Source organism: Chanodichthys erythropterus, chromosome 9 (genome assembly GCF_024489055.1).
Source record: "Chanodichthys erythropterus isolate Z2021 chromosome 9, ASM2448905v1, whole genome shotgun sequence".
Taxonomy (NCBI): Eukaryota; Metazoa; Chordata; class Actinopteri; order Cypriniformes; family Xenocyprididae; genus Chanodichthys; species Chanodichthys erythropterus.
In genome coordinates this window covers 20,891,246-20,904,229 of record NC_090229.1, presented here as the reverse complement: position 1 = coordinate 20,904,229, position 12,984 = coordinate 20,891,246, and the positions used below count along the sequence as shown (strand labels likewise).

Genomic DNA, 12,984 nt, shown 5'->3' with positions numbered 1-12,984 from the left:
GGGATACTTAAGACTTATTGATGGGGCTTTTGGGGGCACGTACAGTAAGTCAAAAAATTGTTGGCAAACAATGCTGTTCTAAATTTAACTCAGCTGATGAATAACCACACAAATCCAATGAAAAAATGTGCTAATGTAGCTGGTGTCATCAAGAAGGATTTGCTTGAAGTGAAACATCCAGTAAGGTCCCTTCTCCATCATCCGGTCCAGCGTCATACAGAAAGAGATGACGAAGTCCCTGCAGAGGTGTGGGTGGGGGGAAAAGAGGGGCGAGGGGAGATAAAGAGAAAGAGAGATGGAAAAAGAAAGAGAGAGACAGAGCCAGATCTCAGACCTTATTTCAGAAGTTACCAAAGACTCCACACTCTGAAACAGAAGGAGAAGAACAGCAGAGAAGTCAAATCATCTCCCCAGGGCCATACAAAATCCTCTGGGAGCTCCGCAGGACAGAATAAAGATCAATAGGGAGAATTAGAAAGACTCAAAAAAGAAAGATCGCGCTCTTAGTGTTTTGTGGTTTGTGTTTGTCCCGCTGCTGCTGCTATGAGCAGGGTGTTGATTCTGTCCGTGCTCCTGCTGTCCCTGAGCTGGTGCAGATGTGCCGTCATCACAGGGGTAAGTCTGACAAATAATCTTACTCCATTTATTCTTATTCATTTTTATTTCATTTAATTGTATTAGGCATTTTAGTTAATCATTCATTTCTGCAATTATACATAATAATGAATATTGGTTTTGATAATTGATTTCAATAATAGTTAAAAAAAAGTGACAGGTTTGCATTTCACCAAAATGGATTGGTAACACTTTACAATGTTTCATTTGGTATGAACTATCACTTAACAATGCTTCTACAGTGTTTATTAATATTAGTTAATGTTTATCTCAACATTTACTAATACATTTTTAAGATCAAAAATGTGCTGTGAACTAACGTGAAGATTTTTATTAGCCTAACTAATTATTAAAGGGATAATTCATCCAAAAGTCATCATTTACTCACCCTTGAATTGTTTCAAACTTGTATGAATTTCTTTCTTCTGCTGAACACAAAAGAAGATATTATAAAGAATATCAGTGGAGCAAACAGTTGATGGACCCCATTGACTTCCATAGTATGGAAAAAAAAAGTCAGCAGAAGTCAATGGGGCCCATCAACTGTTTGGTTACCGACATTCTTTATAATATATTGAGGGAGCATAAATGATGACAGAATTCTCATTTTTGGGTGAACTATCCCTTTAACAAAGATTAAAGGGATAGTTCACCCAAAAATGAAAATGTGATGTTTATCTGCTTACCCCCAGCGCATCCAAGATGTAGGTGACAAATGATGATTTTTAACTCCAACCGTTGCCGTCTGTCAGTCAAATAATGCTAGTGAATGGGAACTTCTGCTATAAGAGTAAATAAAACTTGCATAGACAAATCAAAATTAAACCCTGCGGCTCGTGGCGACACATTGATGTCCTAAGACACTAACCGAGTACTGAACGCAGTTGGACATAGTGGTGTATTAGAGGTAATAAATCATATAAATACTGTTCGGTTTCTCGCACAAACCGATCGTTTCATGTCTTAGGACATCAATGTGTCGTCACGAGCCGCAGGGTTTAATTTTGATTTTTCTATGCAAGTTTTATTTACTCTTGTAGTAGAAGTTCCCATTCACTAGCATTATTTGACTGACAGACGGCAACGGTTGGAGTTAAAAATCATCATTTGTGTTCTACTGAAGAAGTCACCTACATCTTGGATGCGCTGGGGGTAAGCAGATAAACATCAAATTTTCATTTTTGGGTGAACTATCCCTTTAAATGCTTTAAAAATATATTGCTTATTGTTAGTTCATGTTAGTTAATGCATCAACTAATGTTAACAAATTATACCTCATTGTAAAGTGTTACCAGTGGATAATGTTTATTTATGATTTATCTTCATTGTGTTTGTTCAGGCTAATTGTTTAAAAAGTATATACTTGTTTGTCAGACAATGTATCAAATTAAATGTATTGTATTAGAAAAAATGTTTTTGTTCAATTTGTTCATTACTAGATTTTAGATATTTTTTCCATATTTTCCTTCATAGTCATATTTGCATTTGCTTCTCCTTTTTTTCATATTTGATCAGTTTCCATCCTTTTCCCATCCTTTATCCCATCAGTAACATCCTCAGTTATCATCCATTCATAATAAACTCATATTTAACCCTATTACCAAGCATTTTCATTTCATGTTGAATAGTAAATATGGCAAGATTTACTTAAAAAAAACACACAAAAAAACAATGTGGGTGGGTGGGTAAAAACAGACTTACCAAGAAAGTAGCTTCCTCTATGCTGGTCTATGCAAGTTCTGAACATTCTAGGGAAATTTGTAGAAAAAAACATTCAGTGAGAAAGCCATTATTTAATTGTATTTATATGTCAAATATTTAACACAGTCAGTCACTCTCTTGGCATTGGAGAATTCAGCTCAACAAGTTTGAATTATCACCCATGAGCAAATACACTATAATTTGTACAAAATTTTAATCATACAAGTAAACAACAAGGCCAAAGCAAGATCTTATATGTACTGGGAATCAAGGACATCGGGTATGTGACTGATTCTGTGTTGTGTTTGTGTATCAGGCGTGTGACAGGGATGTGCAGTGTGGTGTGGGTCTGTGCTGTGCTGTGAGTCTGTGGCTCCGAGGCCTGCGTATGTGCACACCGCAGGGGCTGGAAGGAGACGAATGCCACCCGTACAGCCATAAGGTATACAGATACACAAATACACTCACACACAGACTGTACATAGCCATGAGAAACCCCTCTGGAATATGAAAGCAGTGATTTAACTGGCTGACCCAAGGGAACCCAAGGTTAACAGTTATAAGAAGTGAAAGAGAAATAGAGAGAAAGAGCAAAACAGAGAGATAGACTAGTCAGAATGGACAGGTCAAACAACTCTAAAGCGAAAAGAAACACATTCGGATTCAAGAATGCAATCTCTTTTTAAACAGCTGATCTGATTGTGAAGTGAACATGCTGCCAGAGATGACTGAGAAAGGCTTTAAAGGAATCTGCTGATAAGTGTAACAGATATCGATCGAATGTCTCACAGATCAGGGCTGTTTATCTCTCTGTCGGACAGTCTGAGACTGATACAGAAGCTTTGCCTTTCAGCTGAGGCTACGAAGTGAAGAAAAGCGGATTTGGGTGGTTTTTGTGACTCAATGATGACTAATAAAACTGACAAGATCCTTAAACAGAAACCTAAGCCTTTAGAGTTTTGTAATATAATCTTGATTGGCTAACCTAACGCCTGCAAACTTTAATTATGTCTTTACACCAGTCATGGTTTAAAAAAAAAAAATCCACAAAATCCTGTCTTTTTAAAAAAAAATATTAATTTGAATGTAGCAATTCGTGATTTTTTTTTTAAATTATTGTATTGCTGATCAATAATAATAAATTATATGAAATAATAATACATTTAAAGGTGCCCTAGATTCAAAAATTGAATTTACCTCGGCATAGTTGAATAACAAGCGTTCCGTACATGGAAATGACATACAGTGAGTCTCAAACTCCATTGCTTCCTCCTTCTTATATAAATCTCATTTGTTTAAACGACCTCCGAAGAACAGGTGAATCTCAACATAACACCGACTGTGACGCAACTGTCGGGATCATTAATATTTACACCCCCAATATTTGCATATGCCAGCCCATATTCAATGCATTACATAAGGGCAAAACGTCTGGATCAGTGCACAGCTGAATCATCAGACTAGGTAAGCAAGCAAGGACAATAGCGAAAAATGGCAGATGAAGCAATAATAACTGACATGATCCATGATAACATGATATTTTTAGTGATATTTGTAAATTGTCTTTCTAAATGTTTCGTTAGCATGTTGCTAATGTACTGTTAAATGTGGTTAAAGTTACCATCATTTATTACTGTATTCACGGAGACAAGACTGTCGTTATTTTCATTTTTTAAACACTTGCAGTCTGTATAATTCATAAACATCTTCATTTTTTATAAATCTCTCCAACAGTGTGTAATGTTAGCTTTAGCCACGGAGCATAGCCTCAAACTCATTCAGAATCAAATGTAAACATCCAAATAAATACTATACTTATGCGATTAGACATGCTGCATGACGAACACGTTGTAAAGATCCATTTTAAGGGTTATTTTAGCTGTGTGAACTTTGTTTATGGTGTTTAAGGCAAGCGCGAGCTCTTGAGGCGTGGAGCACGAGATTTAAAGGGGCCACGTACCCTGAATCGGTGCATTTATAATGATAGGCAGTTAAAAAATAATAATAATAATAAAAAAACTATGGGATATTTTGAGCTGAAACCTCACAGACACATTCAGGGGACACCTTAGACTTATATTACATCTTTTGAAAACATGTTCTTCGGCACCTTTAATGATTAATAAAATTATCTGTGTTTTGACTACCCTGCAGGTTCCTTTCCCTGGAAAGAGACAACATCACACTTGCCCCTGCCTGCCCCATCTGGTCTGCACCAGGTACAGCGACAACAGATATCGCTGCACCAGCGACTTCAAAAACATAGACTTTTAACACTGGAAAGAGTGTGAGGAAATGGAGGAATGGAGGAGATGAATTCTTGAAAGCAGGATAGCACAAGAAGAAGAATAACAAGTGCCATAGCACCTTTCTGCTCATTTTTATTTTCCCCTCTCATGCACTTTGCACTACAAAAACATAGTTATCCAGCTTCCCCACAAATGCAGACATATTCACAGTGGCACAAGGTCTATGTCAGAATCACTGGTTTACCTTGGCATCCACCACACTTGATAGTTTCATCACCAGACCTTTATGTTGAGTACATGCAAACATAGACTTTTTGTAAAGAATGTGCAAAGAGGGAGTCATATTTCAGGATGAATTTATCTTCAGTATGCTGTAAATTTGTTGATGGCTTAGCTATTGTAAATAAATTATAATCAGTCTGAATTGTCTTTTTTCACTGTGTGAATGTGGGTTTGAATGTGTGCCTTTTGTTGCCTTCCCCTTATGTTTGTGTTAACAAAGTATATGATAGAGAAAAAATAATTTAAATTTAAATTAAACAGTTTTGAACATAGCATCAAATCACTCCTCAGTTTCTCTGAAATTCACATCTAATGCTTAAGGTGAGACTTAATACACAGCAGAATCTCCAGAGTTAAATCAACTCTGCTCAGAGTACATATGGTCCCTCTATAAATAGTGTTAAAATAACACTGAAGCAGAGTTAAAGTTAATGAGATAATTAAACAATTAATTAAGTGATGATTGTGCATTAGTGATGAACACCTGCTGTTAACAAGCAGAATCACTGAAGAGAAACACAAGAACTACAACTGACTTCAGTCACAGCCTTATTAATTGCTTAATTATCTCATTAACTTTAACTCTGCTTCAGTGTTATTTTAACACTAGAGAGGGACCAAATGTACTCTAAGCAGAGTTGATTTAACACTGGGGATTTTACTGTGTAGTATCATATAATTAAAGATTATAATTAAACAACAGTTTTTCATCCCTATAACAGGGAATGTACACAGAACTTTGGCTAAAGTTCTCTCAAAGTTATGAACAAACGTTCTTCCAGTAACGTTAATAATGTTCTTTCAAAGTTATATGGTTTTTAATACAAAAAGCACATCATTCATGGAACTTTTTTTTTCTCTGAATCTATTTAGTTTGTGAAATGTTTTTAATAGCTTCAGAACATTTAAAAGTAGCATTTCCATAATTATAAAATGTTCCCTATAACATTCGTATAACTAAGAAAAAAGATTTTCAAAACATTTAAAAATCTGGACGATTTGAACGTTCAGGGAACATTCAGAAATAACACTTTCATTTCATTAATTATTGGTGTTACGATGGCAGACTCAGGCAGGGGATCCAAATGCAGCATTTTATTAAAGGTAAACGTGGTCGCACAGGCAGGGTCAATCAGGATCAAACAGGTACAGCAGAGGGTAGACAGAATTGTAATCCAGATACAGGCAGAAGTCAGGACTGGCAGATATCACTCACAGGTCAGTATACAAAGCAAGGGTCAGGACAGGCAGCAATGGGTCAGGAAACAGGCAGGATCGGTAACAATAAACAGGCAGACAAACACAGGAAACCGCTCAGAAATGTCACAGAGTAAACAAGGCTTTGCGATCAGGAGGTGTGTGTGTGAGTCATTTATAGTCCAGATAACAAGCTTCCGGTGTATGTGGCAGATGATGATTGGAGTGGAGTGTGTGCATGTGACTGGCAGGGAGGATTATGGGAAATGAAGTCCGGGAACTGACAGGAACAGACGGTGATCATGACAATTGGGAATGTTAGCAAAACATTCTTAGAATAATATTTTAGTTAGGTGGCATCTGCTGTTTAATAAAAAGGTTTTTCTGTATGAACACTTTATTTGTGCAGTAAAGACAGCAAAACACTTGTAGAAATCGCATAAAATGCCATAATATTCCAAACAAAATCTTCCAAATTTCAATTCAAAAATACAAAATACAACAAAAAATTATTAAAAATAAAACAAATGATCATTATTAACATGTTAGGGTGTCAACACTCACTGAAATATATCATATATATATATATATATATATATATATATATATATATATATATATATATATATATATATATATATATATATATAAATATATCCTAGTAGGCTACCCAAAACATATTTACTTTGAGTACACAGCAGTCATCTTCTATTTAGAGATGTATGAATCAGATGACTATTTGACCCTTCTTCTTCCTTTAGTTATTTAATTTTAAATTTCTTTTTTTTTAACAGTCCACATCTGTTCTGCATTATTGATGCAATCTGAGTTTCACTTCATAAAATGTGAAGAAAAAAAAGATCTATTCAAAGATTCCTATGAACTCTGCAGTGAATGCAAAGGAATTCTCTTCACTTCTGGGACCTTCTGGCATTGATATAGGTCAACAAATTGGCTAACTATATGAAGACAAAGCAACATTGATAAAGTATATTAGTGTTGAATTTATTGGCATGGTTTGTGGAAAGGGGTTGTCCTGATTCATTTGAATGGCCTCGATTAAACCAGGGCCCTTGAAACAACTCAAGAAATCCTTTTTCATACTAACATACAAAGTCACAACATCACCACAGATGTATATGTTGCCTTGCTTTGCAATATTGTACTTATCCTTTTGACAGAAGTGGCCTCATGAACTGGATTGCAAGTACTGGATTGCAAAAAACTGGTTTTCATTGATTTTTCGACATCTAGTTTCATAGCTGAAAGGTTCTCTATTAATGAAAAATAAAATGATTGCAGTTAAAATTATTGCATCACATATTGTTGTACCGTGTGTTTTTGTCAAGTCAAACACCAAAACTGAATCAAACACACATTGTAATGCCGAACAGTTTGAGAGTACTGATTTTGTAGCTCCATATAGAGATAGTATACATTTTTCTTTACTATTTAGATGTTTTCAGTTTATCATCACATCAAACAGCATTGCAATAATAATATATTTTCTCATAAAAAAACCAAACCCAAAAACAACCAAAAAAATTAAAGCAGTGAAAATATAATAGAAAACAAACATCACAAATGTTTACGCTGGTGCTCTCAAAATAGTGGAATATTCTACACTTTCCTCAGTTGTGAATGTACATCTTGAAGAAGGATCAGTGTTTTCTGGACTGTGTATCTGCAAATTGGCATAAAGTTCAGATGGATCCTGGTGGGGCGTGAAGTCCACCATAGAGTAGATGATGCCGTTCTGCTCCTGTTGAGATATGTGGAGCAGACAGGGTTTGATGATCAACCATCCATTCATTCAGGTTGATTGGGACACTTTTTGCCATTCAGATGACTAGGAAAAAGTGTCCCAATTAACCTGAATTCACATATCAAGCTGTTCCCTTTTACAGATGATGATTACAGATCAGCATACTGAGATATTATGAATAAGGAATGAAACAAGTTGTAAACAAGTTGTGGTTGAACTCAAGGATCACCAAATGTCGTCTATTTTACCTTATTAATAGCACATTGATGAAGTTATTATAGAAGTGGGAATTACTTTAAAAATAATCTGCAATTTAAAACTAATCTGAATCTCTAGAATTAAATCTGCTGTATGTTAAGCTGCTTTGAAATATCTTTGCTATATGGGAATGGTAATGTGTCAATTGAGAAGATATGTACAAACTCCTTACCAGGGTGGTGTTAGCAGAATCACAAGTTCCACTTTTTTCTGTGAGTGAAAGAAAATGTTATAAATTGAACCAAATTTCAACCAATAATTGAAACTAATCATCATCCCTCCACCTACCTGTGGATTTTTTCTTCCTGGTCTTTAGACGACACACAAGCAGTGTCATTGAGATGACACCAAACACCAGAACAGTTAAAACAGCAGCGAGAGTGTAGGATGTTCTCCATTCGTCACTGCTTAATGTGTAGTGATACATAGATTAATTAAGAGTTAGTAATAAAGAAGACATTGCACTGCCCAGCAGGGACAGGTACAAATAAAGTAAAGTAAGTAAGAAGTTCATATTTGTGACAAAACTGACCTGAGTTTCTGTGCATTGTTCTCAGAAACAATGACTGTAGATGGAGAAGACGACATCCAGACTGCTGGCTTGATGGTTGATTTTGCAGAGAGAGGAGTTGTTTTTACTCCATTGAGATCTTTTAAGTCTATTTGTGGAAAAAACAAATATGTTTTACATTTTTTTTTTATTTACAAACTATTAAGTAATAATTATAGAAATACAACTTCCAGATGAGCATGATTAACACAGCATATATAAGACTGATCACTTATGATTACAAAAATAATTATTAACCCTTAGTCAATGTGTGCAAAAAACATGTTTTCTCAATCCTTAATAAATGAATGCAGTTTAGAAATGGTTCTTAAGTCTTACCAGAAACTGTAACTTCAACATCTTCATAGGTGTGAGGGTATATTCTGACACCACATCTGTATTTGCCAGCATCTATTACAGTCAGGTCTGTAATTCTTACTTCAAATTCTCCATTGTAGTTACTGATGGATATTCTTCCTTCATACAGAGGAGCAACTTGTCCTCTACTATTCACAAAGATGAAGCAATTCCACTGATAAAACCTACAGCAAAATTTTTCAAAACTATTATAATACGAATTAAAGGAATATTTTAAAATAATTTGCCCTGATAAATAAATCACATGCAGTCCTTCAGTTGGATTCGTTCCTGAAAAACATTTTTTTGTACAGTAATGTTAATATATTTATGATATATAATGATAATTGAACACTTGAAATGTTGTATTTTATTTGTATTGGTATTATGAAAATTACTGTATTATTGAAATAATAAAAATGCATTTAAGTACTAAAAAGGAATGAAGGTAAATCTATAAACATTTTTAAATTTAGCTGAAATAAAATAAAATTTGCTATTAAATTTAAATTATATATAATCCTAATGATGAGTATAATAGCAGATTTAGCTCCATAATCTTTTAAAAAGAACAGAGAAAAAACAAGAACCATTCTCACCATTCTTCAAGAGCACAAGAAAAAAGAAAATCAGCTTCATTTTCCTCTCTAATAGTTCAAATGTTCTCTAAAGCTGGACTGACTGTGGAGAACTTTATTCTTCTGTCAAACTGAGGAACAAACCATCTAAATATAAGACCATGACGAACAACTGACGGGAATAGGAAGTGTGGCCTTGTTTCTCGGTCAAAATGACGTTCTTCAAATGTGTTAATCAAGACACCCAGTAATGAAGCCAGATATTTCTTTACCACCACAAACAGTTCATTGAATATTTTGATTTCAATACAAGTGACATGTTTTCAAACACATCAGAAAATAACGGACGGCTCACTCAGCATATGAGAAACCACATAATGCTTAAGCATTACACGTTATCTTAACAACCATATCTGCACAAAACTATCAATTTTATATCATCTCAAGTCAATATATGTTGTATACCCACCATTAGGAGTATTGTTGTTAGATGTGTATACTATTACTGTCAAAAAATAAATGTGATTAATCTCATGATTTCCACTGAAACAGTAAAGTCAAATTTAGTAATTTTTTTACTTATTCTATACTTTTTTTTTTTTTTTTCTATGACACCCCTTTAGTCCCATTTTGATTTGCACCACCTCTGACCTCCAGGTTTCGGTTGTTTTCGTCCCTCCATCTTATTTCTTGCATTAGAGAACATTCTAGAATTGAATACTCTGTTAATTGAACATTTAAATAATCACAACTTTATTGGGGAAATGGTTAAAGGTCATGGCGATTATCAGGACATAATGTCTCTATCCAGCAAGAAAATGACACAGAAATGACTTTATGTTTTGTTCGGCGTTCAACCTTGAGATTCCAAAACAAGCTGTTGTGGGATTAATTGTTGAACACCATCCTGAGAGTTTATATACAGGACCTGGGCAATGGAAAACAGAAGAAGAAATGGAGACAATTCTGTCAATATGTGATTTCATCATCAGTCCATATGACAGAGAATTTTGAACCTATATTTATTTGAACCTATTTTATAGCGATTCTTACAAAACTGAAGCAGAAGTTGTACCTCAGTGATTACATTGTGTGCTCTTTAAGTACTCTAGCATCTGTCCATCTGTAGGGTTGTTCTGCAGAACATATGTCACCTCCTGTGAAGCAAAGTCAGTATTTATAGGACATGAGTTTTAAGATGTTTAGAAATATCCCTTCTGCTGTCAGCCACGTGGTCATGAGTCAGACGAGAGATGCACAAACTACTTACCAGAATGGTGTCGAGAGAACTGCAAGTTCTGTATTTATCTGAGTGTACAAAAAAAAGCATGGACTATGTTTAGCCATTATATTTAAAAATCAGTGGCATTAATAATCAAAATTGCTGAATATTTTGGCTCCACCAACCTGTGGATTTTTTCTTCTGAGTTTGGGGAAGGAACACAAGAGTCACTGAGACGGCAGCAAACACAAGACTGAAAACAGCACCAAGCATGAAGGATGTTCTCCAGCTGTCAAACATGTTATGCATGTTAAAATTCATTCAAAAATGTATATTTTCTCTCCCTCCCTCACGTCGTTTTAAATCTGTATGACTTTTTCATCTGTGTGACACAAAAGAAGATATTTCGAAAAATATTTCAATGTTTGTATTTTGGCCGATAAAGTGAAAATCAGTAGGGTCCAATGTTGTTTGGACCCCAGCATTCTTCAAAATATCTTCTTTTGTGTTTTGAAGTCATAGAACAACATGAAGTTGAGAAAATGATTACAGAATTTTGTGTGTGTGAGTTGTGGGGGGATGGGAGGGTTGCTTCATAGGCTATATATATACCAAAATTTACCCATGTTTCTGTGCGTCATTCTCAGAAACAATGACTGTAGATGGAGAAGACGACATCCAGACTGTTGGCTTGATGGTTGATTTTGCCAAGAGAGGAGTTGTGTTTACTCCACTGAGATCTTTTAAGTGTATTTGTGGAAAATAAAAATATTTTTTAAATTGTTTTTTTGTTTTTTTCAAACTTAAGTAATTAAGTAATTATTATAGAAATACAACTTCCAAATTAGTATGACCAACACAGCATATATAAGTCCAATCACTTGTGATTACAAAAATAATCATTAACCCTTAGTCAATGTGTGCAAAAAACATGTTTTCTCAATCCTTAATAAATGAATGCAGTTTAGAAATGGTTCTCACCAGAAACTGTAACTGTAACATCTTCATAGGTGTGAGGGTATATTCTGACACCACATCTGTATTTGCCAGCATCCATTACAGTCAGGCCTGTAATTCTTACTTCAAATTCTCCAATGTAGTTTCTGATGGATATTCTTCCTTCATACAGAGGAGCAACTTGTCCTCTACTATTCACAATGGTGAAGCAATTCCACGGATCAAACTTACAGCAAAATTTTTCAAAACTATTATAATACGAATTAAAGGAATATTTTAAAACAATTTCCCCTGTTAAATAAATCACATGCAGTCCTTCAGTTGGATTCGTTCCTGAAAAACATTTTTTTGTACATTAATGTTAATATATTCATGATATATAATGATAATTGAACACTTGAAATGTTGTATTTTATTTGTATTGGTATTATGAAAATTACTGTATTATTGAAATAATAAAAATGCATTTAAGTACTAAAAAAGAAATTAAGGTTAATCTATAAACATTTTTAAATTTAGCTAAAATAAAAGAAAATTTGCTATTAAATTTAAATTATATATAATCCTAATGATACTTTGTTTAACAGCAGATTTAGCTCCATAATCTTTTAAAAAGAACAGAGAAAAAACAAGAACCATTCTCACCGTTCTTCAAGAGCACAAGAAGAAAGAAAATCAGCTTCATTTTCTTCTCTAATAGTTCAAATGTTCTCTAAAGCTGGACTGACTGTGGAGAACTTTATTAATCTGTCAAACTGAGGAACAAACCATCTAAATATAAGACCATGACGAACAACTGACGGGAATAGGAAGCGTGGCCTTGTTTCTCAGTCAAAATGACGTTCTTCAAATGTGTTAATCAAGCCAGTCACTCAGTAATGAAGCCAGATATTTCTTTACCACCACAAACAGTTAACTGAATATTACTCTGAGGCATCATCTCCAGAAGCTTTACCAAAGGTGTTAACTTAATATTCAGGGTTCATTTAAGATTTACTCATATCTACATGTTGACTCTACCTTTAGCCTGCAAATTCAAAAGAAACCAGCAAATGCAATGACCGACCACAACATTACACATGTTAGTTGATCAACAATATCTCCGCAGTTATATCCAGTTTTTGTCTCAAACAAAAGAAAAACCCAACCTTTTAATAGCCAATTTGATGGACCTAATCTTTGGTACTGGGCAGACAAAATGCAGAATAGAATGCAGTGATTTGACACATCCGAGTTCACTTGAACCTTTTTTT

At 34.5% G+C, this 12,984-nt stretch overlaps 2 protein-coding genes across 6 annotated transcripts; one reads left to right on the top strand and one right to left on the bottom strand.

Moving 5' to 3' along the window:
• Positions 1-368: 368 nt before the first annotated feature.
• On the top strand, positions 369-4,590 carry prok1 (prokineticin 1). Its single transcript, XM_067393785.1, has 3 exons — positions 369-615; positions 2,633-2,758; positions 4,471-4,590. The coding sequence occupies exons 1-3, from the start codon at positions 544-546 to the stop codon at positions 4,588-4,590; spliced, it is 318 nt and encodes a 105-aa protein (XP_067249886.1). The 5' UTR covers positions 369-543.
• Positions 4,591-6,709: 2,119 nt separating this feature from the next.
• LOC137027125 (CMRF35-like molecule 1) lies at positions 6,710-12,499 on the bottom strand. Of its 5 annotated transcripts, XM_067394975.1 has the most exons (13): positions 12,377-12,499; positions 11,756-12,064; positions 11,397-11,514; positions 10,960-11,063; positions 10,823-10,860; positions 10,628-10,709; positions 9,574-10,480; positions 8,957-9,265; positions 8,600-8,726; positions 8,356-8,474; positions 8,240-8,277; positions 7,677-7,806; positions 6,710-7,320 (listed from the first exon to the last, which is right to left on the bottom strand). In XM_067394975.1, the coding sequence occupies exons 7-13, from the start codon at positions 9,611-9,613 to the stop codon at positions 7,301-7,303; spliced, it is 783 nt and encodes a 260-aa protein (XP_067251076.1). In that variant the 5' UTR covers positions 9,614-10,480; positions 10,628-10,709; positions 10,823-10,860; positions 10,960-11,063; positions 11,397-11,514; positions 11,756-12,064; positions 12,377-12,499; the 3' UTR covers positions 6,710-7,300. The 5 variants fall into 5 exon arrangements, 4 of the variants coding, with proteins under 4 accessions (XP_067251076.1, XP_067251073.1, XP_067251075.1 ...); XM_067394972.1 differs by having other exon boundaries at positions 6,710-7,806; XM_067394974.1 differs by having other exon boundaries at positions 6,710-7,806; positions 8,356-8,471.
• Between the last annotated feature and the right edge of the window lie 485 nt (positions 12,500-12,984).

Bases quoted from the DNA above. Each gene is read 5' to 3' on its own strand.
- prok1 (XM_067393785.1), top strand. From the start codon at position 544: ATGAGCAGGGTGTTGATTCTGTCCGTGCTCCTGCTGTCCCTGAGCTGG. The intron at 616-2,632 runs GTAAGTCTGACA...TTTGTGTATCAG, and splicing joins GATGTGCCGTCATCACAGGG to GCGTGTGACAGGGATGTGCA. The intron at 2,759-4,470 runs GTATACAGATAC...ACTACCCTGCAG, and splicing joins GCCACCCGTACAGCCATAAG to GTTCCTTTCCCTGGAAAGAG.
- LOC137027125 (XM_067394972.1), bottom strand. From the start codon at position 9,613: ATGAAGCTGATTTTCTTTTTTCTTGTGCTCTTGAAGAATG. The intron at 8,278-8,355 runs GTAGGTGGAGGG...TTTCACTCACAG, and splicing joins CAGGAAGAAAAAATCCACAG to AAAAAAGTGGAACTTGTGAT. The intron at 7,807-8,239 runs GTAAGGAGTTTG...ATATCTCAACAG, and splicing joins ATTCTGCTAACACCACCCTG to GAGCAGAACGGCATCATCTA.